This window comes from Pelodiscus sinensis, chromosome 18 (genome assembly GCF_052426305.1).
Source record: "Pelodiscus sinensis isolate ZL-2025 chromosome 18, ASM5242630v1, whole genome shotgun sequence".
In the NCBI taxonomy this organism is placed as follows: Eukaryota; Metazoa; Chordata; order Testudines; family Trionychidae; genus Pelodiscus; species Pelodiscus sinensis.
The window spans coordinates 1,728,940-1,753,212 of NC_143069.1; the positions used below are offsets into that span (position 1 = coordinate 1,728,940).

Consider the following 24,273-nt stretch of genomic DNA (forward strand, 5'->3'; position numbering starts at 1 on the left):
GTGTCGCTGCTGTGTGCCCCCCCCTCCCGCTGGCACCGGCTCGCTGCGCTGGGGGGACGGGACGCGCGGGGCCGGGGGAGCGGAGCGGTGTTGGGAGGGGGAAATCCGGGGGGGCGCGGGAGCGAGCGGCGCTGGGGGGGAGCGAAGGGGGTGCGTGGGGCGGGGGGGGGGAGCGGAGCGGCGCTGGTGGAGGGATCCGGGGGGGGCGGGGAGCGGAGCGGCGCTGGGGGGGGAGCGAGGGGGGTGCGTGGGGGGGGGGGAGCGGAGCGGCGCTGGGGGGGGGGATGCGTGGGGCCGGGGGCGGAGCGGCGCAGGGAGGGGTGCGCGGGGCGGGGGAGCGGAGCGAGCGGGGGGTGCGTGGGGGGGGGGGGGGAGCGGAGCGGCGCTGGGGGGGGGGGGGGGCGGGGATGGGGGGGGAGCGAGGGGGGTGGGGGGGGGGGGGAGCCGGGGGGCGGGGGCCGGGGGCGGAGCGGCGCAGGGAGGGGTGCGCGGGGCGGGGGAGGCGGAGCGGCGCTGGGGGCTGGAGCCAAGCGCCCGGGTGAATCACTAATCGGCGGCCCGCGAGCGAGGGGGAGGCGGGGGAGGGAACAGGCAGGTGGGGGGGGGCGGGCGGGGGGAGGGGGGCAGGGCTGGGGGAGGCAGGGAGAGGCTGTGGGGCTGGGAGAGGCTGCAGGGCTGACCCCGTCCTTGTGCCCCAAGGCCCCACCAGGGGGGGGGGGGGTTGCTGAGTGGGGCAGGTGAGGGGGAGGTCACCGGGCTGTGTGGGGGGGTCACTGCATGAGGGGCACCGTGTGGGGCGGTTGCTATATGGGTGGGGGGGCACCATGGGGGGCGGGGCCTCTGCCCTGTGGGGCCTGAAGGAGCTACCAGGAGCTTCTGCTTCCTTCCCTGTTTTGGCAGCATCTGGACCCCTCCCCCCCCCCCTCCCCCCGTGTGCCAGGCGCTGCCGGTTCCAGCCCTTTGCTGGGGACGTGGGGCCTAGGGCTGAGTTGCCCAGAGGGCTTGGGGGTCACAGAGGGGTCACAGCCCTGTAGGCCCCAATGGAGCCCAGTTCCCCTCCATTCTGCATCTATCTCCCCCCTCCGTTCCCACCCTCCTCCCCATCTGCTGAGGCTGCTCTCAAACGCTGCGGGGGGGGGGGGGGGAAGCTTGGCAGCAAGGCCTAGTGCGGAGCCCTAGACTGGGCCTCAGGAGACCCAGCGTCCCAATCCTGGCCTGTCACTGTCGTGCTCCGTGCCTCAGTTTCCCCAGCTGCAAGGGAGGACTAGCGCCCCCGCCCCTGAGAGAGGTGCCAGCGTGTGGCTGAGGGAGGGGGCTGGGGGCTGGGGGGCCAGCCACAGGGGGATCCATTAGTCAGCGCAAGGTGCGGGGGTCGGACGTCAATGTCATGGCTGCTGCATAATCAGCCCCCATCCCACCAAGCAGGAGTGCGGCTGTTAAAGGCCCCAGCCCCCCCCTCCGCCGCCCAGCTGCCGCCTCTTGCATGTGGAGGTGGGAGCAGCCACCGGGGACCCAGGAGTCCTGTAGCCAAACGCACCCGCTGCTGTTCATGGATTTCCTTCTAGCCCCACGGGGACATTGGCCCCCAGCCCTGCCGGTGCCCCTCTCTCCTGCCCCCCAGCCCCTGCCCCCCCAGCCCTGCCGGTGCCCCTCGCTCCGACCCACAGCCACTGCCCCCCCAGCCCTGCCGGTGCCCCTCGCTCCGACCCGCAGCCACTGCCCCCCCAGCCCTGCCGGTGCCCCTCGCTCCGACCCGCAGCCACTGCCCCCCCAGCCCTGCCGGTGCCCCCCAGCCCCTGCCCCCCCAGCCCTGCCGGTGCCCCTCGCTCCGACCCACAGCCCCTGCCCCCCCAGCCCTGCCGGTGCCCCTCGCTCCGACCCACAGCCCCTGCCCCCCCAGCCCTGCCGGTGCCCCTCGCTCCGACCCACAGCCCCTGCCCCCCCACCCTGCCCCCCCAGCCCTGCCCCCCCAGCCCTGCCGGTGCCCCTCGCTCCGACCCACAGCCACTGCCCCCCCAGCCCTGCCGGTGCCCCTCGCTCCGACCCGCAGCCCCTACCCCCCCAGCTCTGTTGGATCCCATGTCTCTCTCTGGGGAACAGCCCAACTCAAGCTCCCTGCCCCAAGGGTCTTGCGATGGAGCCGACCAGTCCGGGCATCTCTGGATCCAGACAGTAACAAGCCACCAGGACACAGGCCTGGTCTGGGTGTGAACCAGCCTGGTTTTGTCCCCCCCCCCCACCTTGGCCCTCACGCCGGGTGGGGCTAGCCAGGCACCAAGCTGGGCTAGTGGGGATCCAGCCAGAGTTGGACCAGGCTCAGGCTCAGCCTGCTGGTGCCCCCCCGCCTGGGCCCTGTGCTGGGAAGCAGATGGGGCGTGGTGCATTAGGCGCCTGTGCTCTCAGCTTCACGCCGGCATTTTAGAACCCTGCTCGGAGCCCGTGGGGGGCTGGAAACAGCAGGTTTCCAAGGGACGCTAGAGCAAAGGGCCCATGATGCCAGGAGAGAGCAACATGGTGCCTGCTATCTGGCAGGAAGGGCCAGTGGTTATAGCTGAGGCGGGAGAGGATGGTGCTAGGACTCCTGGGTTCTCTTCCCAGCTCCGCCACTGATGTCCACCACGATTATGGGCATGCGCTCTCTGTGCCTCAGTTTCCCCCTCCACTGCATTGTGAAGCACTTTCAGTTCTGCCTGATCCCGCCCTCTTTGCAGCAGTAGCCAGTCGCCAGTCGGGTGGCAAGTGTGAAAACGCAGGGTGGCCACAGGCAGACAAAGCCCCAAATATCTGGACTGTCCCTATAAAATGGGGACACCTGGTCACCCTAATGGCCACCCAGCTAGGGCCCAGGGGGCTCTTTCCGTAACGGGTGCTCTCGGGCAGGGTGGGCCTGTGGGACTCACTGCCACAAGATGTCACCATGGCCGAGCACAGCGCAGGACCCGCCGAGCTTGGCTCTTGGGTTAGATCAGGGCTGAGTGAACGAAGCCAGAGGTGCCCCTTGGGTGTGCTGCAGGGGTCTCTGCTTGGCGGTGGCTCGTCTCTGCTGAGTGTCCAAGGCCCAGCAGTGCGCAGGGCGTGGCCCGGGGGTGGAGGGTGAAGTGCCTGGAGCAGGGGGTCAGATTTTGTGTCTGGCTGTGGGCGGGGGCAGGGGATGGCTGGTCCATGCAGGCTGGCAGATCCAGGGCGGGGTGGCTGCCTACGTTTGCTGAGGGTCTGTCTCCCTCTGGACAACGCGCTGGGCACTGGGGGCCGGGAAGGCCAGCGGCCCAGCGGCTGGTGCCTGGCGCTCGGTCTGCTGGGCTCCAGCTCGACCATCAGATACGGGCTGGGACGGGCGGGCCCTGAGCTCAGCCCTGGTGCTCCCACAGTGCCCCCCCCCCCCCCCCGTTCCCATGGCGTTCCCATAGTGCCCCAAAATCTCCTCCCCCGTTGCTATGGTGTTCCCATGATGCCCCTCCCCCGTTGCCACAGTGTTCCCATGATGCCCCTCCCTCGTTGCCATGGTGTTCCCAGATACCCCTCCCCCGTTGCTATGGTGTTCCCATGATGCCCCTCCCCTGTTGCCATGATGCCCCTTCCTCGTTGCCATGGTGTTCCCAGATTCCCCTCCCCCGTTGCTATGGTGTTCCCATGATGCCCCTCCCCCGTTGCCATGGTGTTCCCATGATGCCCCTCCCCCGTTGCCATGGTGTTCCAAGATTCCCCTCCCCCGTTGCCATGGTGTTCCCATGATGCCCCTCCCCCGTTGCCACGGTGCTCTCACGAAGCGCAGCCCCCACGCTGCCAAGCTCGCTGCCCTTCCCAAAGATGGCTGCCTCCAGGGCTTTGCTCCGCCCAATAGCGGCGTCCCCGGCCCGTCATGACCCATCCAAGATGGCGCCGCCTTCACGACTCTCTTTGCCACAGTCAAGATGGCGGCGAACTCTTGTCGTCTTCCTGGGCGGGGCCTGCGCCAAGCGCTGTCACGTGCCCCTGCGCCAGCCAATCAGGATTCGGCGTTTGGGAGGCGCCCGCCGCCGTTGCCGTAGCAGCCGCGGGCTCGCGAGCGGCGCGCGGCGGAGCCGGGCCCGTGGCGCGAGCGGGTCTGTAGCTCTTCAGGGAGGGCGGGGCGGTGGGATGGTGGCCGCGCAGTGCGCATGCGTTTGGTGTCGCTCCTGCCTGCCCTTCCCGGCCCCCGCCGTTACACGGTGTGAGCTGAGCGCGCGCCCGGCGCCTTGTCCCCGCCCCGAGACACACGTGGGGGGGGGCCGGGCCCTGGGATGGGGGGAGGGGCGGGGCCATGGGGGCGGGGCCCGGGGTGGAGAATGGGCGGGGCCAGTGGGGGCGGGGCCCGATGTGAAGGAGGGGCGGGGCCAGTGGGGGCGGGGCCCGGGGTGAAGGAGGGGCGGGGCCAGTGGGGGCGGGGGCCGGGGTGAAGGAGGGGTGGGGCCAGTGGGGGCGGGGCCCGGGGTGAAGGAGGGACGTGGCCAGTGGGGGCGGGGCCCGATGTGAAGCAGGGGCGTGGCCAGTGGGGGCGGGGCCCGGGGTGACGGAGGGGCGAGGCCAGTGGGGGCGGGGCCCGGGGTGACGGAGGGGCGTGGCCAGTGGGGGTGGGGCCCGATGTGAAGGAGGGACGTGGCCAATGGGGGCGGTGCCCGATGTGAAGGAGGGGCGTGGCCAGTGGGGGCGGGGCCCGGGGTGAAGGAGGGGCGGGGCCAGTGGGGGCGGGGCCCGGGGTGAAGGAGGGGCGTGGCCAGTGGGGGCGGGGCCCGATGTGAAGGAGGGGCGTGGCCAATGGGGGCGGGGCCCGAGGGTGCTGATGTCTCAGCAGTGGGGGGGGGTCTCTTGCCTTTCAGGGGTGCTGCTCCCAGAGGGGGGTTGCCCTGGGGCGGGGGTCTCCCCACAAGGGTGCAGCCCCCACTGGGCGGGGAGGGGCTGGTCTGCAGCGCCCGCCCCCCCAGCACCGTGCCGGGCATGGAGCCGGGTATCCAGGCGGGTCCCGCGGCCCCCCCAGAGCAGGCGGCCGGACCTTCAGCTGCCCAGGGCTCTGCCCCGCTGCAGCAGCCCAGCGGCGGGTCCCTGGCGGGTTGGCCCCCAGCAATTTCAGCCCTTGTGGGGCAGGTGCCCCAAGGACCTGCCGCAAGGAGGGCAGCTCGGTGCCGCTTCCTTGGGAAGGAGCTAGAGCTGGGGCCGAGCGTCAGGATGCCTGGGGTCTTTCTGGCGGTGGGAGGGCAGTGGGGGCTAGTGGTTAGGGAGCGAGCAGGGGCTGGGAGCCAGGACTCCTGGGTTCTATTTCTAACCCCCCTCTTGGGTCGCCCGCGGCAGGACCATGGCCGAAGTGCACATCATCGGGCAGCTCGTGGGCGCCAGCGGCTTCCCCCGCTCCAGCCTCTTCTGCAAGTGGGGAATCCACACAGGTCAGCCAGAGCCACGGGCACCCGCGAGGCTGGGGGGTGGCATCTGCGGTGAACGGGCTGGAGAGGCCCAGAGCCAGAGCCAGCGGGTTGGAGAACTGGGGGCCCAGTCTCGTGGGTTCTATCCCAGGCCTAGCGGTTAGAGCCAGGGCTGGGAGCCCCTCGCTGACCATGCTCCTCCCCCAGGCGGTGCCTGGAAGCTGCTCTCCGGCCTGCGGGAGGGGCAGACACAGGTGGATCACCCCCAGCTGGATGACGTGGCCTATTGGTCCCACCCCATCGACGTGCACTTCGCCACCAAGGGCTTGCAGGGTAAGCGGGGGCCGCCGGGGTGCCTGGATCCCCGAACCGGCCTGGGGGCAGGGCCAGTGGTACGGGCAGGTGGCTGCCAGGGGGCCCATCTCTCCCCCCACGTTCTGGGTGGCCCCCGGAGGCTGGGCAGGGCAGGGCAGACTTCCCCCTGGACACAGGTTTCAGCCCTGGTCTTGTGTCCCTGTCCCCACGGGACAGACAGCCCAGGAGATGGGGAAAGGCGCTGGCTGGTGGTGTTCTTTGTACGCTGGGCGCCTGTGCCACTGCTCAGGAGAGAGTCCGGCGCTGCCCAGCCGGCGAGGAGAGTGCCCACCGCTAGGTTTTGTTTCTCTTGGTGGTGCACATCCACACGTGCCCCCGTGTACAGCATAAAATTATTCCGCGCGTGGGTGGCAAAGCCCTGCAGTGGCTGGAGGAGCTGAGAGGGAACCTTGCAGGCCCAGCGCAAAGCGAGTTTCTCTCAGTGAAAGGCATTTTGCCTCCTGTCCAGAACCCCCAGAGGCGGTTTGTTGTCCAGTGATCTGGGGTTTTCTGCCCTCCTTTCAGCCCCCAAGGCAGGTCCTGGAGGGGGACAGATGCAGCCCCACGTCCCCCTGTCCCGGCTGCAGGAGAAAGGCTGGTGGCTCCTATGGGACGGGGCATGGAGCATGCGGCCCATCCCGTCTCCGGGTGCTGGCCCAGGCAGTGCCAGGGTTGGGGGCTCTGACAGGTCCCCTCTCTCTCCACCAGGCTGGCCCAAGCTGCACGTGCAGGTCTGGCACCAGGACGCCTTCGGGCGCAGCGAGCTGTACGGCTACGGCTTCTGCCACGTGCCCTGCAGCCCGGGCTGGCACGCGCTGGCCTGCGCCACCTGGCAGCCCCTGGGCTCCTGGCAGGAGCGGCTCTCCCAGCTCTTCGTGGGCGGGGGGCCCCAGCTGCTGAACAGCGACCTGATCTACACGGGGGCCGACCGGTACCGCCTGCAGACCGTCGCCGCCGGCACCGTGCACCTACAGCTGGGCGTGCTGCTGCGCAACTTCGCCCGCTACGGGGTGGAGTGCTAGCAGGGGGCTTGCTGTGGGGCGGGGCGCTGGGGGGGGCAGGTGGGGAGGGGGTCCTGCTGCGGGGCGGGGTGCTGGGGGGCAGGTGGGCCCCTGCTGGGGGGCAGAGGAATGGAGGGGTCCCTGCCGTGCGGCAGAGTGCTGGGGGGCAGGTGGGGAGGGGGCCCTGCTGTGGGGTGGGGGGCGGGTGGGGGGGGGGCAGAGGAATGGAGGGGTCCCTGCCGTGCGGCGGAGTGCTGGGGGGCAGGTGGGGAGGGGGCCCTGCTGTGGGGCGGGGTGCTGGGGGGCAGGTGGGGAGGGGGCCCTGCTGTGGGGTGGGGGGCGGGTGGGCCCCTGCTGGGGGGCAGAGGAATGGAGGGGCCCCTGCCGTGGGGCGGGGCGCTGGGGGGCAGGTGGGTCACTGCAGGCCGGGCACTGTATGAAACCCCACCGTGGGCTGGAGTATGAGGGGTCTGCCCAGATCCAGTGCCTGATGCTGGGGGAGCCCCAGGATCCAGGGGGGTGGCCCCCTGGGGCCCCGCAGCTTTGGGGCCCCCACACACTTGGACAGTTCAGACTTGGTAAGGACAAGAGCATGGGGGAGCCGTTCCTGGGCCCCCGAGCAGCCTAGGGCAGGGGGTTGGGCTGGCCCGGGCTTACCGAGGGGGGGCCTGGTTCCAGGGAGTTGATGGTTCCCGTGGGGGACAGGCAGGGCCCCTGGGTTCTTTCCCCAGCTCTGGTGCCGTGGGCTGGTCTCTGTGCCCTCTGTGTAAGGGGCAGCGTTGCCCTGGGGTGTGGCGAGCGCCCGCAGTGCTGGGCCTGTGGGGGGCAGGCAGGGATGGGATCCCTCAGAGCCATGGGGAGCGCTGGGGGCTGGCGGGGGCCCCCTCCCCCCGTCTTCTCAGCTACCTACTGAATAACTCCCCCCTCTTTATAAAGATCCTTTGAGCGAATGGCTTTTCCCAGCGTGTCTCTGCCTCTGTCCCTCGCCTGGGGCCCTGCAGCAAAGGTTGTGGGGCTGTAGCTCTTGAGCGGTGTGGGGGCGCGGGGAGAGAAGTAATCAGCATCTGCCCCTGCTGGGTTCCTTAACCTGGGGAATTCCTTGCCGCAAGGCTGGGTGGAGGCCACAAAATCCCTGAGGGCTTGGGGAGGGGTGAGTGTTCCCTGCATCGCTCCCTGGCTCGCGGGGCCCCAACTGCGTGGGGCTGGGGGCTCTAGCTCACGCTCTGCCCCCTGCCAGGGCAAAGCTGGGGGGCGCCCGCAGGGGTTGGCGGCTGGTGCTGTTCCTGTGTTGTTCCAGCAGAGGGCGCCACGGCCTGGACGCGCTCCCGGCCCGGCAGGGGGCATCAGCGCCTGGACCGGTCCTGCAGGGGCTGGGAGGGGGGGGGCAAATGTCTGCTCCCCTTGGCCCCCGCCCCATCCTCGAGCTCCCTCCCGTGCCAGGCGCGGGCCCGTGCACCCCCCGCCTGGCAGCGTCCCCCTTTGTACGAGGGGTCGCCAGGGGGGCTGCGGGCCGGGAGCGAGGGGCGCTGGGGGGGGGGGCTGCGGGCCGGGAGCGAGGGGCGCTGGCAGGGCCGGGCTGGGGGGCTGCGGGCCGAGAGCGAGGGGCGCTGGGGGGGGGGGCTGCGGGCCGGGAGCGAGGGGGGCTGGCAGGGCCGGGCTGGGGGGCTGCGGGCCGAGAGCGAGGGGCGCTGGGGGGGGGGCTGCGGGCCGGGAGCGAGGGGGGCTGGCAGGGCCGGGCTGGGGGGCTGCGGGCCGGGAGCGAGGGGCGCTGTGGGGGGGGGGCTGCGGGCCGGGAGCGAGGGGCGCTGGGGGGGCTGCGGGCGAGGGGCGCTGGCAGGGCCGGGCTGGGGGCTGCGGGCCGGGAGCGAGGGACGCTGGGGGGGGGGGGCTGCGGGCCGGGAGCGAGGGACGCTGGGGGGGGGGGGGGGCTGCGGGCCGGGAGCGAGGGGCGCTGGGGGGGGCTGCGGGCGACGGGCGCTGGCAGGGCCGGGCTGGGGGGGCTGCGGGCCGGGAGCGAGGGGCGCTGGGGGGGCTGCGGGCCGGGAGCGAGGGGCGCTGGGGGGGGGGGCTGTGGGCGAGGGGCGCTGGCAGGGCCGGGCTGGGGGGCTGCGGGCCGGGAGCGAGGGGCGCTGGGGGGGGGGGGCGGGCCGGGAGCGAGGGGCGGGGGGGGGGGCTGCGGGCGAGGGGCGCTGGCAGGGCCGGGCTGGGGGGGCTGCGGGCCGGGAGCGAGGGGCGCTGGGGGGGGGGCTGCGGGCCGGGAGCGAGGGGCGCTGGGGGGGGGGCTGCGGGCGAGGGGCGCTGGCAGGGCCGGGCTGGGGGGCTGCGGGCCGGGAGCGAGGGGCGCTGGGGGGGGGGGCTGCGGGCGAGGGGCGCTGGCAGGGCCGGGCTGGGGGGCTGCGGGCCGGGAGCGAGGGGCGCTGGCAGGGCCGGGGGGGGGCTGCGGGCCGGGAGCGAGGGGCGCTGGGGGGGGGGGCTGCGGGCGAGGGGCGCTGGCAGGGCCGGGGGCCGGGCTGGGGGCCAGACTAGTACCCGGGGTCCTGACTCTCCTTCCTCCCAGAGCCAGGACACACCCACCCGGCTCCCATCCCAGTGCTGGCCCAGGACCCCTGCCCGCCCCCCGCTGCCCACCGACCCGGGCCCCCGGCTCCACCCCCGCCCGGCCTAATCAGGGGTGAAATTCCAGGCAGGGCTGGCGGGAGCCGTCCCGGGAGCCTCCGTGCCAGCGCCCGGTCTTCCCAGCAGGCAGGTCTGGCTGCAGCGCTGCCCTGGGCCGTGTGCCCGCGCGGGGACTGGTCACCCTCCTGCTCCGGCGGGCGGGCGCGGGGCAGAGGGAGCCGGCTCCGCATGATCCCACTAACGGGGCAGCCTGGAGCGGAAGAGCCACGGCCCCTTCCACAGGCCGGACTCCTGGGTTCTGTGGGAGGGGAGCGGGGCCTAGTGGTGAGATCAGGGGGGCTGGGAGCCAGAACTGGTGGGTTCTGTGGGAGGGGAGCAGGGCCTAGTGGTGAGATCAGGGGGCTGGGAGCCAGAACTCCTGGGTTCTGTGGGAGGGGAGCAGGGCCTAGTGGTGAGATCAGGGGGCTGGGAGCCAGGACTGGTGGGTTCTGTGGGAGGGGAGCAGGGCCTAGTGGTGAGATCAGGGGGCTGGGAGCCAGGACTGGTGGGTTCTGCGGGAGGGGAGCAGGGCCTAGTGGTGAGATCAGGGGGCTGGGACCCAGGACTGGTGGGTTCTGTGGGAGGGGAGCGGGGCCTAGTGGTGAGATCAGGGGGCTGGGAGCCAGGACTGGTGGGTTCTGCGGGAGGGGAGCGGGGCCTAGTGGTGAGATCAGGGGGCTGGGAGCCAGGACTGGTGGGTTCTGTGGGAGGGGAGCAGGGCCTAGTGGTGAGATCAGGGGGCTGGGAGCCAGGACTGTGGCTGGGCTGGGCTGTCTCACTCGTTTCCATACCCCCCCATCTCTCCTCAGAGCCCCCGGCCTCTGGGCAGCCCCCCGGCCAGTCCTCTCTCTTCCCATTGTTGGCAGATGGGTTGAGGGGAAACTGAGGCACCGGGCAGGGACTTGCCAGAGGCCGTGCTGCGAATCAGCGCTCGAGCCAGGTTTAGAAGGGGGCGTGGCCTCCTCAGGCTCCCTGGGCTTCGTCTCGGCTGAGCTCAGAGCAGCCGCAGGCCCGGCGCCCGCCAGCAGAGGGCCCCCCAGCCGCATTTTTGGGGTGTCCCCATTGGCCTCGTGGGGACTTGCCTGCTGGACGCTGAGGGCGCCTTGGGGTGACCTGGAGCCCAAGCATGCCGGGCCTGGGGGAGCCCCTGGGGCTGCTGTGCACAGCTGGGAGCCAACACTCCCGGCCCTAGCTCGGGGAGCGGCGTCTAGTGGTGAGAGCAGGAGGGGATTGGCGCTCTGTGACCCTGGCCTGCTGCGTGCCTCAGTTTCCCCGCATGGTTCTTGCTTGGGGGGGGGGGGAGTCTGATACCGTCGGGGACCCGGGATTGGAAGGCGGCCGGATGGACCAGAGCGGGTCTCAGACCCACTGGGGTTCCGCGTTCCACTTCTGGCTGCCCCCCAGTCCCGTCTGCAGTGGGGCGGCGGGAAAAGGAGTGGGTGGGTTCCAGGCTGGGGACATCGGGGGGGGGGGGGTAAATTCCTGCCTCCAGGCCGGGGGGGGGGGTCCTGGGGGGGGGGGGTAAATTCCTGCCTCCAGGCCGGGGGGTCGGTCGCCGCCGACGCGCCCTCGCTGGGGCGGGGGGACCCTCTCCCGGGGCTCCGGCAACGCGCTGCCCCCGCGTGCCCAAGCCAAGCAGCGGGCGAGGGGGCGGCCCGGGGGGGGGGGGTGGCCGAGCCCCTCCCCCCGCAGAGGCAGGGCGGGGGGAGCGGAGCCGGAGGAGCAGAGGAGGGGAAGGAAGAGCCGGGCGGGGCGCGGGGAGGCGGAGCGGCGAGGCGAGGGGGCGGCCCGGTGGATCCCTCGCGGGGTCCTGCTGCGCCCGGCGCAGAAGTGAAATCCGGAGCCCCGCTGGGGGCCGCCCCCCCGCGCTCATATCCTGGGTGGAGCTGGGGTCGGGCGGCGTTAAAAGCTCCAGCCCCGGCTCGCCGGAGCCAGCGGGTCCCAGCGCGTCGGGGAGCCAGGGTGCGATCCGTGCGCCCGGCGGCCCGGCCCCCGCCAGCCCTCCCTGTCTATGAGCGCGCCGGGCCGGGTGCCAGGCAGGCCCGGCTGAGTCCCCGAGCGGCTCCGGGCGCGCGTGGCCCATGGACCTGGCCGGACGCCACTGGGGCTTCCTCGGGCTCCCCGGGAGCAGGCGCTAGACCGGCCCCGCCATGGGACAGGCCGGGGCGCTGCTCTTCCTCGCCCTGCTGGCCCTGGCGCGGCTCTGGGCGGGCCAGGCCCTGTCCACTTGCAAGACCATCGACATGGAGCTGGTGAAGAGGAAGCGCGTGGAGGCCATCAGGGGCCAGATCCTCAGCAAGCTGCGCCTGGCCAGCCCGCCCCAGGTGGAGGGGGGGGACGCCGCCCTGCTGCGCCTGCCCGAGGACGTCGCCTCCCTCTACAACAGCACCCGGGACATGGTGCGGGACCTGGCCCGCCAGCAGGAAGCCGCCACGGTGCACGAGAGCCCGCAGGACGAGTACTACGCCAAGGAGGTGCACAAGTTCTCCATGCTGCCCGTGAATCACGGTGAGAGGCGGCGGGCTCCGGGGCGGAGGGGGCTAGTGGTTAGAGCGCGAAGGGGTGGGCTGGGAGCCAGGACACGGGGAGCGGGGGCTAGTGGTTAGAGCAGGGGGCTGGGAGCCGGGACTCCTGGGTTCTGTGCCCAGCTCTGGCTGGGGAGCAGGGGCTAGTGGTTAGAGCAGGGGGCTGGGAGCCGGGACTCCTGGGTTCTGTGCCCAGCTCTGGCTGGGGAGCAGGGGCTAGTGGTTAGAGCAGGGGGCTGGGAGCCTGGACTCCTGGGTTCTGTGTCCAGCTCTGGCTGGGGAGCAGGGGCTAGTGGTTAGAGCAGGGGGCTGGGAGCCGGGACTCCTGGGTTCTGTGTCCAGCTCTGGCTGGGGAGCGGGGGCTAGTGGTTAGAGCAGGGGGCTGGGAGCTGGGACTCCTGGGTTCTGTGTCCAGCTCTGGCAGGGGAGCGGGGGCTAGTGGTTAGAGCAGGGGGCCGGGAGCCAGGACTCCCGGGTTCTCTCCCTGGTTCTAGCAGGGGAGTGGGATCTAGTGGTTAGAGCAGGAGCCTGGGAGCCAGGACTCCTGGGTCTGCATGCTGCCAGGGAAAGTCCTTTCCTGCCCTGTGGGTTACAGCATACCCCTCCCCCTCCCTTGCTGAGCCCTTGGGATCCAGGGGCCATGAGTTCCACAGGCTAATGCTGCTGGGGGCAAACCAACATCCTACGAATCGGTGAATTTCCTCGTCCTTTTGGTTTCATAGCACTGGTCTGGCGGGAGCGCTCCCAGCCCCCAGCTGGGATCGGGGCCCTGTGGGGACGGGCGCTACCCAGCCCCCAGCTGGGATCGGGGCCCTGTGGGGACGGGCGCTACCCAGCCCCCAGCTGGGATCGGGGCCCTGTGGGGACGGGCGCTACCCAGCCCCCAGCTGGGATCGGGGCCCTGTGGGGACGGGCGCTACCCAGACCCCAGCTGAGATCGGGGACCTGTGGGGACGGGCGCTACCCAGACCCCAGCTGAGATCGGGGACCTGTGGGGACGGGCGCTACCCAGACCCCAGCTGAGATCGGGGCCCTGTGGGGACGGGCGCTACCCAGACCCCAGCTGGGATCGGGGCCCTGTGGGGACGGGCGCTACCCAGACCCCAGCTGGGATCGGGGCCCTGTGGGGACGGGCGCTACCCAGACCCCTGCTGAGGTCAGGGCTCCGTGGGGCCTGGCTCTCAGTCACACTGGCTCGAGGGTGGGGCCAGAGTGTGCTGCTCTGTGGCTATTCCCTGCCCCCCAGGATCCTTGGGGCAGGGTGGGAATTAGAGCCACCCTGAGGCTGCTGTACCTGATGCCGAGGGGCGGGGGCAGGTTCCCACAAAGCGGGGGTGGGCAATCATTTTTTGCCCAGGGCCACTTCAGACATTTTTGAAGTGGCCTCGGGCTGCTCCAGAAGGGGCGGGCCCTCAAGCGGAAGGGGCAGGGCCAAGATACTTCCAGGTTCCCCACCCCCAGACCATGATTGGTCTGGGGGTGGCGGAGCGCCTTTGTGCCCCCCCCCCCAGGTTCCCCTTAGGTGCCCATGGCCCTGGGGTGGGAGGAGACTTCCTGTGCTCCCCCACCCCCAGGCCAATCAGGGCCTGAGAGTGGGGGAGCGTGTGAAGCCTCCTCTCACCCTACTAGGAGTTCGCAGGGCGGGGGCAGGATGGAGGAAACTTTGGGCGCTCCCCTGCCCCGAGCCAGCGGAACTCACAGCCACTAGGTCTCCAGGCACCGCGACCGAGCGGTCAGAGACCCCAGCAAAGGCGGAAGCAGAGTGGAGAGGGTGGGCTGAGCTAGCCAGGACCACCCAGGCCCTGGTGGGCAGGCTGTCCCATCTGTGTCCAGCAGGGAGATCCCTGAAGCAGCTGTGGCAGACCAGACGCCGGAGTAGATGGGCCCATGCTCCGACCCAGTCTGTCTGTTGCTACATCCCAACGTTTTTCTTGCCCACTTCGTGGGGGGCCAGAGACTTGGATGGCTCCAAATCAGAACTTCCCAGCTGCCTTTTCTCTTGGGGCTGGATCAGAACCGAACCCGGCTCCCGCCCGGCCTGAGCTCCCTCTCCGCCCTCGCCCCCGGGGAGCTGTCTGCCCAGGGGAACACGTCTGGTTCTGCTGAGGAAGCTGCTGCCCGCCCCCGAGCCGCCTGCCTGCCTGGTGAAAAGTCCCGGCCCTGCCCTGGGGCGGCGTCTCAGCCCAGAACTTCCAGCCTGTAATTACAGCCTGGGCCTGCCCCAGTCTGCGGCTGTGTGCTCGGGCTGGGGACAGGCTGTGCCCCGCAGGATCTGCCTGGGCAGGGGCAAGCGGGAGCCGCCACACTCCAGCATCCGGCCCCGGCGGGCGCGTCGCACCTCCTCAGACAGGGCGGGAGCCGGATGCCGGCACCTGCACTCTAAGGAGGGGCCTAGACCGTGTGAGATGTGTCACGAGCTGAGCGAGGAACCCAGCCAGGGCCCGTCGGGCCGGGCGCCCCCAGACCCCCCCCGAGATCAGGGCCCGTCGGGCCGGGCGCCCCCCAGATCCCCCCCCCCCCGAGATCAGGGCCCGTCGGGCCAGGCACCCCCAGACCCCCCCCCGAGATCAGGGCCCGTCGGGCCGGGCGCCCCCAGACCCCCCCCCCGAGATCAGGGCCCGTCGGGCCGGGCGCCCCCAGACCCCCCCCCCCCGAGATCAGGGCCCGTCGGGCCGGGCGCCCCCAGACCCCCCCGAGATCAGGGCCCGTCGGGCCGGGCGCCCCCAGACCCCCCCGAGATCAGGGCCCGTCGGGCCGGGCGCCCCCAGACCCCCCCCCCGAGATCAGGGCCCGTCGGGCCGGGCGCCCCCAGACCCCCCCCCGAGATCAGGGCCCGTCGGGCCGGGCGCCCCCAGACTCCCCCCCCGAGATCAGGGCCCGTCGGGCCGGGCGCCCCCAGACCCCCCCCCGAGATCAGGGCCCGTCGGGCCGGGCGCCCCCAGACCCCCCCCCGAGATCAGGGCCCGTCGGGCCTGGCGCCCCCAGACCCCCCGAGATCAGGGCCCGTCGGGCCGGGCGCCTAGGGACAGTCCCACGGCCGAAGGGCTTGCGGTCCCAGCGTGCACGGGAAGGTCTGTTCCGGGGCGAGGCCCCTGGCCCGATGGTGCGCGGCTGCTCTGGGCGCTGACCCGGCCCTGCTGTGTAACCATGAGGCTGCGCTGCCCATGGCCCCTCCCCCGCCCTTATCGGCCGGGTGCAGCGTTTGCCGCAGGGGGGCCCAGGGCGATGGAGGGCGCCGCTCGTGCAGCGCTGAAACCTCCTGGCCTGTGTGGGCTGAGCTGGGGCCGTGGCCGTGGCAGGGGCCCAGGGGCCACGACTCCTGGGTTCTGTCCTGGGCAGTGGGGGCTAGTGGTTAGGGCTGGGAGCCAGGGCTCCTTCCCAGTGGTTCATCGGGCCGGCTCCCCGTGGGGCGCCATGGGTTCCCCTTTGTAACCCTGCCCCCTCAGCTTTTCCTTGGCTTGTCGCCTTCTCCCCCCACCTCCCCACACGGCTGGGGATTCCTTCGGCCCCCCCAGCCCCATGACACCGCCAGGCCCCAGTGCCTCGGTACCTCCCCCCATCCCAGCCCCAGTTCTTTGGGCAGCAGCAGGATGGGCCCAGTCAGACCTGGGGGGCAGGGGAGTCAAAAGCCCCTTTGATCCGAAGAAGCAGCAGCTTAAAATAGCCTCTTCCTGCCTTAAAAATAGCGCCTGGGCCACCGCCGGCACTGTGGGTGGGGAGGAGAGGAGCGGAAGCTGGGGGAGGGGAGAGGGGGTGCTTATGGGGGGCAGGGAAAAATCCAAGGGGTGTTGGGGGTGGCCTGGGGATGCATGGGAGGGGGGCTGGCACAAGGCCAAGAGGGATGTGGGGGGTCCCTCTGAGGAATGGGGGGGGCAGACACAAGGCTGGGGGGAGTAAAAGCCAAGGGGGGCTGGGAGCGGAGCCGTGCCGGGGGAGGGGCATGGCTGGGTGCTTCAGAAGAGCCCCCTTTCAGTGCTTCCCCATGGGGGCCACTCGCCCCGCGGCCCCGTTTCTCGCTGCGTCCCCTCCCCGCTGCACTTCGATTTCCTTTGATTGGCTGGAAACCCAGTGCCGTGGCCAAAAGTGGGACACGTGAAATGGCCAGAGAGCTGCCAGCTGCCTGCCGGCCCTTCCTGGGGGGCGATCGGCACTTGGGGGATTCGTGCCCCATGGTAACAAGGAGTCGGGGCTGAGCCCCAGGCCGGCGGTTTCGCCACCGATCTGCTCCAGAGTGAACACTGCCCAAGAGCGGGGGGGCGTGGCCAGAAAGGGCAGTTAGCCCCGCCCCCCACATGCAGTTTGGGACCACCGTCCCTGGGCTTGGCCCGGTCACAGGGGCTGGCGGGAAGCAGCACAAGGCAAAGGTCACAGGCCTCTGAATAGTGCAGGAGCCACAGGGCTGCGAACCGTCGCCCTGAGCCCTCCCCTCCCCCCGGCAGGAGCCCAGTGGATGGTGCTAGCAGGGCTGGGGGGCAGGGGCTGCAGGGTGGGAGTGAGGAGCACCGGCAGGGCTGGGGGTGGGAGTGGGGGTGCCGAAAGGGCTGGGGGACATGGGGTGGGGTCTGGGAGAGGCCGGGGAGCAGGAGTGTGGGGCAGGGGTGGAGGGGGCCGTGCGGGACTGTGGGGCAGGGGGCAAGGTGAGGCGGGGGGGCCGTGGGGCGGGAGCGGGGGCAAGGTGAGGCGGGGGGGGAGGCCGTGGGGCGGGTGCGGGGGGGGCTGTGGGGCAGAGGGCAGGGCGGGGTGGGGGGGGGCCGTGGGGCGGGTGCAGGGGGCAGGGCGGGGTGGAGGGGGCCCTGGGGCAGGGGGCAAGGTGAGGCGGGGGGGCCGTGGGGCGGGCGCGGGGGGGGGCAGGGCGGGGTGGAGGGGGCCCTGGGGCAGGGGGCAAGGTGAGGCGGGGGGGCCGTGGGGCGGGCGCGGGGGCTCCGCCCTGCGTGCTCAGGCCCAGTCTCCCTTCAGTCAACTACACGTTCTGGGAGAAGACGACCCGCAACGTCGTGTTCCTGTTCAACGCCTCGCAGGCGCGCGCGCAGATCAGCAGCGAGGCCTTGCTGCACCGGGCCGAGCTGCGGATGCTGCAGAAGCCCGACAAGCTGGAGGTGGAGCAGCGGGTGGAGCTGTACCAGGTGCGCGGGGCCTTGCTGGGTGGGCGGGGCTACCGGGGATGGGCGGGGCTAGGAGAGATGGGGCAGGCCCTGAGTTGTGGGCGGAGGGGGAGATGGGGCAAGGCCGTTTGGATTCTGCGCAGAAGTCATCAGAAAGGGCGTGGCTAGAGCTGTTGGGGTGGAGCATAGGGGCTGGGTGAGGCTCTATGGGGCTGGGCGGGGTCTATGGGGCGGGCTGGGGCTCTGAGGTCTGTGGGGCTGGGCGGGGCTCTATGGGGCCGGATGGGGCTCCCATGCCCCCGGCGGCCGGCTCACCCCTGTCTCCACAGGGCTACGGGAACGGGTCGTGGCGGTACCTGGCCAGCCGCGCCGTGGGGCGGGCGCCCGAGGAGGAGTGGCTGTCCTTCGACGTCACCGAGGTCGTGCGCCAGTGGCTGAGCAGCCAAGGTGAGGGGGCCCATCTGGGGCATGCTGGGTCCCCACTATTCCCTGGGCGCTGGGCTCCCCTCAGCCCCTCGGCGGCCTGCACTTGGCTTGGGCACAGGGACTGGGGGGCAGAGAACAGCTGCAGCACCGTGGGGCCTAGTGGTTAAAGCAGGGGGTGTTGGGAGCCAGGACTCAGCGCCCCCTTCCGCCCCCCCCCCACTCTCCCTCTTTTTCAGAAAATCCGGGGGTCTTTAAACTCAGCGTTCACTGCTCCTGCGAGGACCCCACCACGGAGCTGAAAGTCGTCATAGACGGTAGGTGGGCTGCCTGGTCACTGCTGGGAGGGAGTGGGGGCTAGTGGTTAGAATTGGCAGGGGGTGTGGGAGCCAGGACGCTGCTGGGAGAGGAGGGGAGGGGGGGCTAGTGGTTAGAACAGGCTGGGCTCCGTGTGCCTTTCACCCTGCATGGGGGGTGTCCCGCGGGAGGTGCCCAGAGGAGGGTCCCTTCAGGCTGGGGGGCCCCTGGGGGCTGCTAACGGGGTGTCTGCTCCCCGAAGGCTTTGACAAGAAGCGGGGGGACCTGGGGACCGTCTCCTCCACCACCCAGAAGCTGCCCTACGTGCTGGTCATGTCCACGCCCCTGGAGCACGCCATGCACCTGCAGAGCTCCCGCCACCGCCGGGCGCTGGACACCGACTACTGCTTCGGGTGAGCTGGCCCCAGGCCTCTGTGGGGCTGGGGGGGCTGGGAGCTGGGGTGCCTGGGCTCTCTCCTGGCTCCGGGAGGGCAGTGGGGGCCAGTGGTTAGAGCCGGGGCTCTCTCCTGGCTCCGGGAGGGCAGTGGGGGCCAGTGGTTAGAGCCGGGGCTCTCTCCTGGCTCCGGGAGGGCAGTGGGGGCCAGTGGTTAGAGCCGGGGCTCTCTCCTGGCTCCGGGAGGGCAGTGGGGGCTAGTGGTTAGAGCCGGGGCTGTCTCCCGGCCGGGGCCCTGGGTAACCGCTCGGTGCCGGCGCAGGGCGGAGGAGAAGAACTGCTGCGTGCGGCCCCTGTACATCGACTTCCGCAAGGACCTGCAGTGGAAGTGGATCCACGAGCCCAAGGGCTACATGGCCAACTTCTGCATGGGCCCCTGCCCCTACATCTGGAGCTCCGACACCCAGTACAGCAAGGTGCGTGGGCAGGCCCAGGCTGGGCTCCGTCCTGCCCGGGGAGGGGAGGGGAGGGGAGGCGCTGGGAGCCCGGACCTTGGCCCTGGGAGGGGAGGAGGGGCTAGCGGTTACAGCGGGGGGGTGGAACTGGTATCCTGTCCTGGCACTGGCAGGGGAGCAGGGGCTAGTGGTTAGAGCCGGGGGTGGCGCTGGGAGCCAGGACTCCTGGGTTCTCTCCTGGCACTGGGAGGGAAGTGGGGGCCAGTGGTTAGAGCCTGGACTGACCTGGGCGGGGTGGGACCGAGCAGCAGCCAGGCCGGACCAGCATGAGCCCATCTGGGGGTCCCCTGCCTCTCTCTGCACCTGGCTCTGGCCCGGGGCCCAGCCCCTCCCTGGGGGGGAGCAGAATGTCCCCCCCCATCAGCCTCTCCCCGGGCTGGGCGGGGCCCCGCCCCCGGCCCCGCCCCCACCCCTGCCCTGCTGCCTTTGCTGCAGGTCCTGGCCCTGTACAACCAGCACAACCCGGGGGCCTCGGCCGCGCCCTGCTGCGTGCCCCAGACCCTGGCCCCCCTGCCCATCGTCTACTACGTGGGGCGCAAGCCGAAGGTGGAGCAGCTCTCCAACATGATCGTCAGCTCCTGCAAGTGCAGCTGATGGCGGCGGCCAGACCCACGGACTGGGGGGGGGCCGACGCCGGCTCTGGCTCCCTGCAGCGCTTCCTGTTACTCACTTTTTGTACATTTCGAGGGTGTTTTTTGGGTGAAAATCTTGAATTATTTGTAATTTAAAAACCAACAAACCACACAGACGGATCTCCTGGGTGTCGTGTTGCTGGCGGAGGGGCGAGGGGGGGGGGCAAATAAGTGCGCCCCCCTCCCGCGGGAAAACACCGACTGGCTGGCGGGTGAATGGGTCCCGCGCTCGTGGGCGGGGTCAGGGAGTGGCACCCTAGAGGCTGTGGCCATTGGAGGACATGTCGAGGGGCGGGAATTGACATAGCAGGGAGAGAGGCTCCGCCCCCTCGTGCAATGTGGCTCCGCCCTCAGGCCACATGCCTCTACCTGCTGGGTGTGACTCCGCCTCCAGAACTCTGGCCCCCGAGCAGACGGGGGGCTTGGTGTGGGGTGTCGGGCTGGTTAGAAGGTTTCTGTCCCCACCCCTCCGGCGGGAGACGGGACCCCCGGGACTCCTGCAGACAGAACACAGCTGTCTCCTGCCCCGCTCTAACCACCAGGCCCTACTTCCCCAGAGCCAGGGAGAGAACCTGGCAGTCCTGGCTCCCAGCCCCTCCCCTCTGCTCTAACCACTAGGCCAGCTCTGTGGGAGGTTACCCGCCCCCTGGCAGCACTGCAGGCTGAGCCGGGTTCTGCCTCCCCTGGATTTCCCCCTCCCAGGCTCCCCACCCCAGAAGTGGCTGCAGCTGGCCACGTGGCTGAGGGAGACCTGCCTGAGCAGCTGGGGGCTGTCCCAGCACCACGGCCGGAAGGCCCCCCCTTCCCCGGGGGAGCCTGACCCCACAGGGAAATATTTACAACTTCCCCTGAACTGGCCACGGTCCCGGCCAGCTGCTGGCGGCTCCGGATCGGCCCCCTCGGCACTTGGTGGAGCTGCATGTGCCTGGCTCTGGGGGGGGGTGTCTGACTGCCCCTGGATTCATGCTCATCGCCCCCACCCCAGGCGGGGGCAGGGCCACAGGGCTGGGCCCGGGGCAGGGGGTGGCAGGCGGGGCTCCGGGCCCGGCTCCCGTCCCTCTGGGCCCCACGGTCGTTTTCTAGGATTGAAAACTCCCGTGTCGTCCCCCCCGCCCCCCGGCAGCCGCTGCCTGGCTTTGCCAGAGCGGCACAAGGGCTCGATTCTCCTGCTGCCCGCAGGCTGGTGCCACCCCCCCCCCCCGCAGGAGTCTGGCACCGGGAGGGGGTCCTGGCCTGATGCCAGGACCTAGCAGGAGGCAAGGCCTGCCCCACCCCCTGTGCCCCTCTGCCGGCCCCATATTCCCTCCCTGCAGCCCCGAGTGGCACATGCTCACGACGTTTCCCCTTTTCTGTGTGTGGGGTGGAGGGGGGGGCCGAAACTGCCCCCCCCGGTAGGGCCTGTCTCACGGATGGGGCTGGTCCGTGAAGCCCCCAGCAGTGTGTGCAGCCAGGAGGCAAGGGGGACCCAGGCGAGGAGCTCATGGCGCCCGGGCGGGGAGTGCGTGTCCAGCTCCCGTGTAAACAGCAGCTCTGCCGGGGAGGCCTCGGCACCCCCGAACCCAGGGGCTGCGGCGGAGCCGGCTGGGGGGGGGGTGCAGGGAGGCGCCGTCCCATGGGGACCCCAGGAGCAGCCTCTGAGCAGCTCAGGCCCCCAGCGCCCCTGCCGAGGGCTCTCCCCCAACCCGCCCCTGCCAGCCACCTGCCGAAATGGGTCGGTTTCTGCGGCCGGGCCCGGGAGCAGCAGTGGGCCCGGCGGGCTGTGGGGCTGCCTCGCCGGCGGTCGGTCCCCAGGTGGGCGGCGTGCGGGGGAGCCGCGGGGAAGCTAAACTCTCCCTAGGAAAATAAACAGCAGCCACAAGCACTCCGCAGCTCGAAATAGGCCGCCCTCCTGCTTCCGCTGCGGCTGCTGGCCTGCAGCCTGCGCACGCAGCCCGGCTTGGGGCGAGGGTCCCCGGGCGCCCCCCGGGCCTGGCCCCGAAGGACACTCCAAGGGGGAAAGCTTGGTGACGGGGGCAGGGCGAGTGCGGAGCTGGGCACCCCCTGGGCGGGGTGGGGTGCTCAGCCAGGGGGCGTCCGCAGGCCGGTGCTACGGGCTGCACGCGAAGCATCGCGGGGCCCCCGAGCAGCGTCTGCTCCCTTGGGGGGCCCTGCCTGAGCCCTGGGCTGCTTGGGGAGAGCTTGGCCGGGGGACTCGGGGCTCAGCGCCTGCTGGGAGTCTGGGGCGCAGCCGGGGGGACAGGGCCTGGGAGCGAGGCCGAGCGGCAGCCGCGGGGCAGGGGCCGGGTGGAACGGGGGGAGGGGGCCACCCTGATGCCGGATAAAAAAATCTCTTTCCGGCGAGATAAGAAAGGAGAAGTAGCTGAGCTATGGGGAGAGGAAATGACGCTTCCCCTCCCCCCTTCCCCCGCGGCTCCTCAGCCCCACCAGGCCAGGAAGTGACACCCACAGGTTGCTGGGCAGGGGGGCTGCAGGGCCTGGGGAACCCAGCCCCCCAGTCACAGGCATCCCCCAGCCAACACACCCCACATGCAAGGGACCCCCCCATGAACCCCGCCCCTACGGACACACGCACTCCCCAAATACACACACACACCTCTATGTACACACACACACCCATGGAGAGATACACACACACACACACTCCTCTAGGGACACCCCTCCCCCATAGACACACACACACACACACACTTCTACGGTTACACACACTCCTGCCCACAGACACACACACACACACTCTGCTATGGACACCCCCTCCCCACATGGACAAGTACGTACACACACACACACACACTTCCTCCCAGCATTGCAATGCAGCACAAACAGTTGTCAGGTTCACCTTTGTTTCTAGTCCTTTTCATTATTTCATTTTGGGGCTGAACTTGACAGTTTGCAGGACTAGGTCGCCCCACAGAGAAAGGGGGGAAGTGTGGGGAGAGAGAGATCGGGGGGGGGGGTAGATAGATAAATCAGTGATGTGGGCAGATAAATCGGTGACAGTGACGATGACAGATAAATCGGGGATGAGTGTATAATTTGGTGCCTGGGACAGGCGGATACATCGGGGGCGGATACATCGGGGACGGGGACAGGCGGATACATCGGTGCCTGGGACAGGCGGATACATCGGGGACGGGGACAGGCGGATACATCGGTGCCTGGGACAGGCGGATACATCGGGGACGGGGACAGGCGGATACATCGGGGACGGGGTTACCGACACTCAGGCTGTGGCTGGACAGACACCTGGGTCCCTGCTGACTGGCTCTGTGTTGTTGTTAGCCTGGGCTCTGCGACCGCCGCGTGGCTCCCCCGCTGTCGATCAGCTGGGCCGAGTGGCGGGTGTCCTGGGCCTGTTTTTCTTTCCCATGACTCACCTGCCTGGCTGTCTCAGGCGGCTCCCAGCTTCTCCTGCCCCGGCAGCTGCCCAGTGACGGGCTGGTGGGTCGAGCTGCAGGGTGTCCTGGTGGGGCCTGGGCCCAGCACCGCAGGCGGCTGCTGCAGCTGGGAGTGGAACTCAGGACGGGGACAGAAGGAGACGTAGAAACAGCTTCCGAGCCCCACCCCAGAGGCAGCTGCATCTCAGTGGCGGGTCTGGGAGAACCCCCCCCTCCTCCCGGGTGTGTGTGTGTGGGGGGGGGGGGGCTGCTTACATAGGGCGTGTGTTTTAGGGGGCCCTCCACAGAGGCGGTGGGGCAGAAGGCAGGGGGCAAAGGCCGGTCTCGGCCCTGCAGTCCCACTGACACAGGGTCAGGGATTGATCCAGGCTGTCCCCTCCCCCCCAAGTGCTGCCACCAGCCCCCCAGCTCCTCGGGAGTTAAGAGGCCAAAGGTAGCAGGGACTAGACCAGGCCCCTGCCCCGTTCCCCAGCCCCAACCAGTTCCTGCTATGGGGCAAGTGGGAGGTGGCGTCCCCTAGAGGCTGGGGCTGAGCTGAGCGACACCTGTAGGGAGAAGCCAGGACTCCTGGGTTCTCCCCCCAGCTCGGCAGCAGCGGGGGCTAGTGATCAGAGCGGGGGGGGGGGGGGGGGGGAGCCAGGACTCCTGGGTTCTCCCCCCAGCTCGGCGGCAGCGGGGGCTAGTGATCAGAGCGGGGTGGGAGCCAGGACTCCTGGGTTCTCCCCCCAGCTCGGCAGCAGCGGGGGCTAGTGATCAGAGCGGGGGGGGGGGGGGTGGGAGCCAGGACTCCTGGGTTCTCCCCCCAGCTCGGCGGCAGCGGGGGCTAGTGATCAGAGCGGGGTGGGAGCCAGGACTCCTGGGTTCTCCCCCCAGCTCGGCGGCAGCGGGGGCTAGTGATCAGAGCGGGGTGGGAGCCAGGACTCCTGGGTTCTCCCCCCAGCTCGGCGGCAGCGGGGGCTAGTGATCAGAGCGGGGTGGGAGCCAGGACTCCTGGGTTCTCCCCCCAGCTCGGCGGCAGCGGGGGCTAGTGATCAGAGCGGGGGGGGTGGGAGCCAGGACTCCTGGGTTCTCCCCCCAGCTCGGCGGTCAGCGGGGGCTAGTGGTTAGAGCAGGGGGGGGGGGAGCCAGGACTCCTGGGTTCTCCCCCCAGCTCGGCGGCAGGGGGGGCTAGTGGTTAGAGCAGGGGGCTGGGAGCCAGGACTCTGTGGCCTCCTAGTCCCCCCCCCCAGATCACAGTACCGGCTGCCCATGTAGGCTTGCAGGAAGGGGCCTTGGGCCCATGCCACGGGGTCGGGGCTTTGGCTCATTAGCAGGGCCCAGCATGTTTTTAACGAACCACAGAGCTGCCTGGCCCGAGGGGGGGTGGGAGCTGCACCTTGTGACCAACCCCCCAGCCCTGGGGTGGCCGGGGCTGGAGAGCCGCTTCCACGGCCCCGGGCGAGGGGCAGGCTGGACCCCCCAGGGCGGGCGGGGTCTGGCCCGTGGCGTTGCCCACGTGAAGCTCCCTGCGAGCACGGGCACCCCCTCGCCCCGCTGCCACGCTGGCACACACCCGGCCCATGCCCCAGCTGCAGGGCTCCGCGCTGGGCGGACCCTGGCTCGCTGCCA

The 24,273-nt window shown here is 70.8% G+C and overlaps 2 protein-coding genes across 4 annotated transcripts; both read left to right on the plus strand.

The window, feature by feature from the left end:
* Nucleotides 1–522: 522 nt before the first annotated feature.
* On the plus strand, nucleotides 523–6,802 carry B9D2 (B9 domain containing 2). 3 transcript variants are annotated; one of them, XM_089769868.1, is made up of 4 exons: nucleotides 523–538; nucleotides 5,305–5,396; nucleotides 5,580–5,705; nucleotides 6,435–6,802. In XM_089769868.1, exons 2-4 carry the CDS (start codon nucleotides 5,309–5,311, stop codon nucleotides 6,746–6,748), a joined length of 528 nt encoding a protein of 175 aa, XP_089625994.1. In that variant the 5' UTR covers nucleotides 523–538; nucleotides 5,305–5,308; the 3' UTR covers nucleotides 6,749–6,802. The 3 variants fall into 3 exon arrangements, with proteins under 3 accessions (XP_089625994.1, XP_075773931.1, XP_075773932.2); XM_075917816.2 differs by lacking the exon at nucleotides 523–538 and adding an exon at nucleotides 3,940–4,082 and having other exon boundaries at nucleotides 6,435–6,801; XM_075917817.2 differs by lacking the exon at nucleotides 523–538 and adding an exon at nucleotides 4,132–4,189.
* Nucleotides 6,803–11,149: 4,347 nt separating this feature from the next.
* On the plus strand, nucleotides 11,150–19,382 carry TGFB1 (transforming growth factor beta 1). The gene is made up of 7 exons (XM_075917807.2): nucleotides 11,150–11,890; nucleotides 16,864–17,030; nucleotides 17,339–17,456; nucleotides 17,672–17,749; nucleotides 17,992–18,142; nucleotides 18,446–18,599; nucleotides 19,074–19,382. Exons 1-7 carry the CDS (start codon nucleotides 11,533–11,535, stop codon nucleotides 19,230–19,232), a joined length of 1,185 nt encoding a protein of 394 aa, XP_075773922.2. The 5' UTR covers nucleotides 11,150–11,532; the 3' UTR covers nucleotides 19,233–19,382.
* Nucleotides 19,383–24,273: the final 4,891 nt, after the last annotated feature.

Coding starts and splice junctions, on each gene's coding strand:
- B9D2 (XM_075917817.2), top strand. CDS start 4,137: ATGCGTTTGGTGTCGCTCCTGCCTGCCCTTCCCGGCCCCCGCCGTTAC. Junction 5,397..5,579: donor CAAGTGGGGAATCCACACAG/GTCAGCCAGAGC, acceptor CTCCTCCCCCAG/GCGGTGCCTGGAAGCTGCTC. Junction 5,706..6,434: donor CGCCACCAAGGGCTTGCAGG/GTAAGCGGGGGC, acceptor TCTCTCCACCAG/GCTGGCCCAAGCTGCACGTG.
- TGFB1 (XM_075917807.2), top strand. CDS start 11,533: ATGGGACAGGCCGGGGCGCTGCTCTTCCTCGCCCTGCTGGCCCTGGCG. Junction 17,457..17,671: donor CCAGTGGCTGAGCAGCCAAG/GTGAGGGGGCCC, acceptor CCTCTTTTTCAG/AAAATCCGGGGGTCTTTAAA. Junction 18,143..18,445: donor GACACCGACTACTGCTTCGG/GTGAGCTGGCCC, acceptor GTGCCGGCGCAG/GGCGGAGGAGAAGAACTGCT.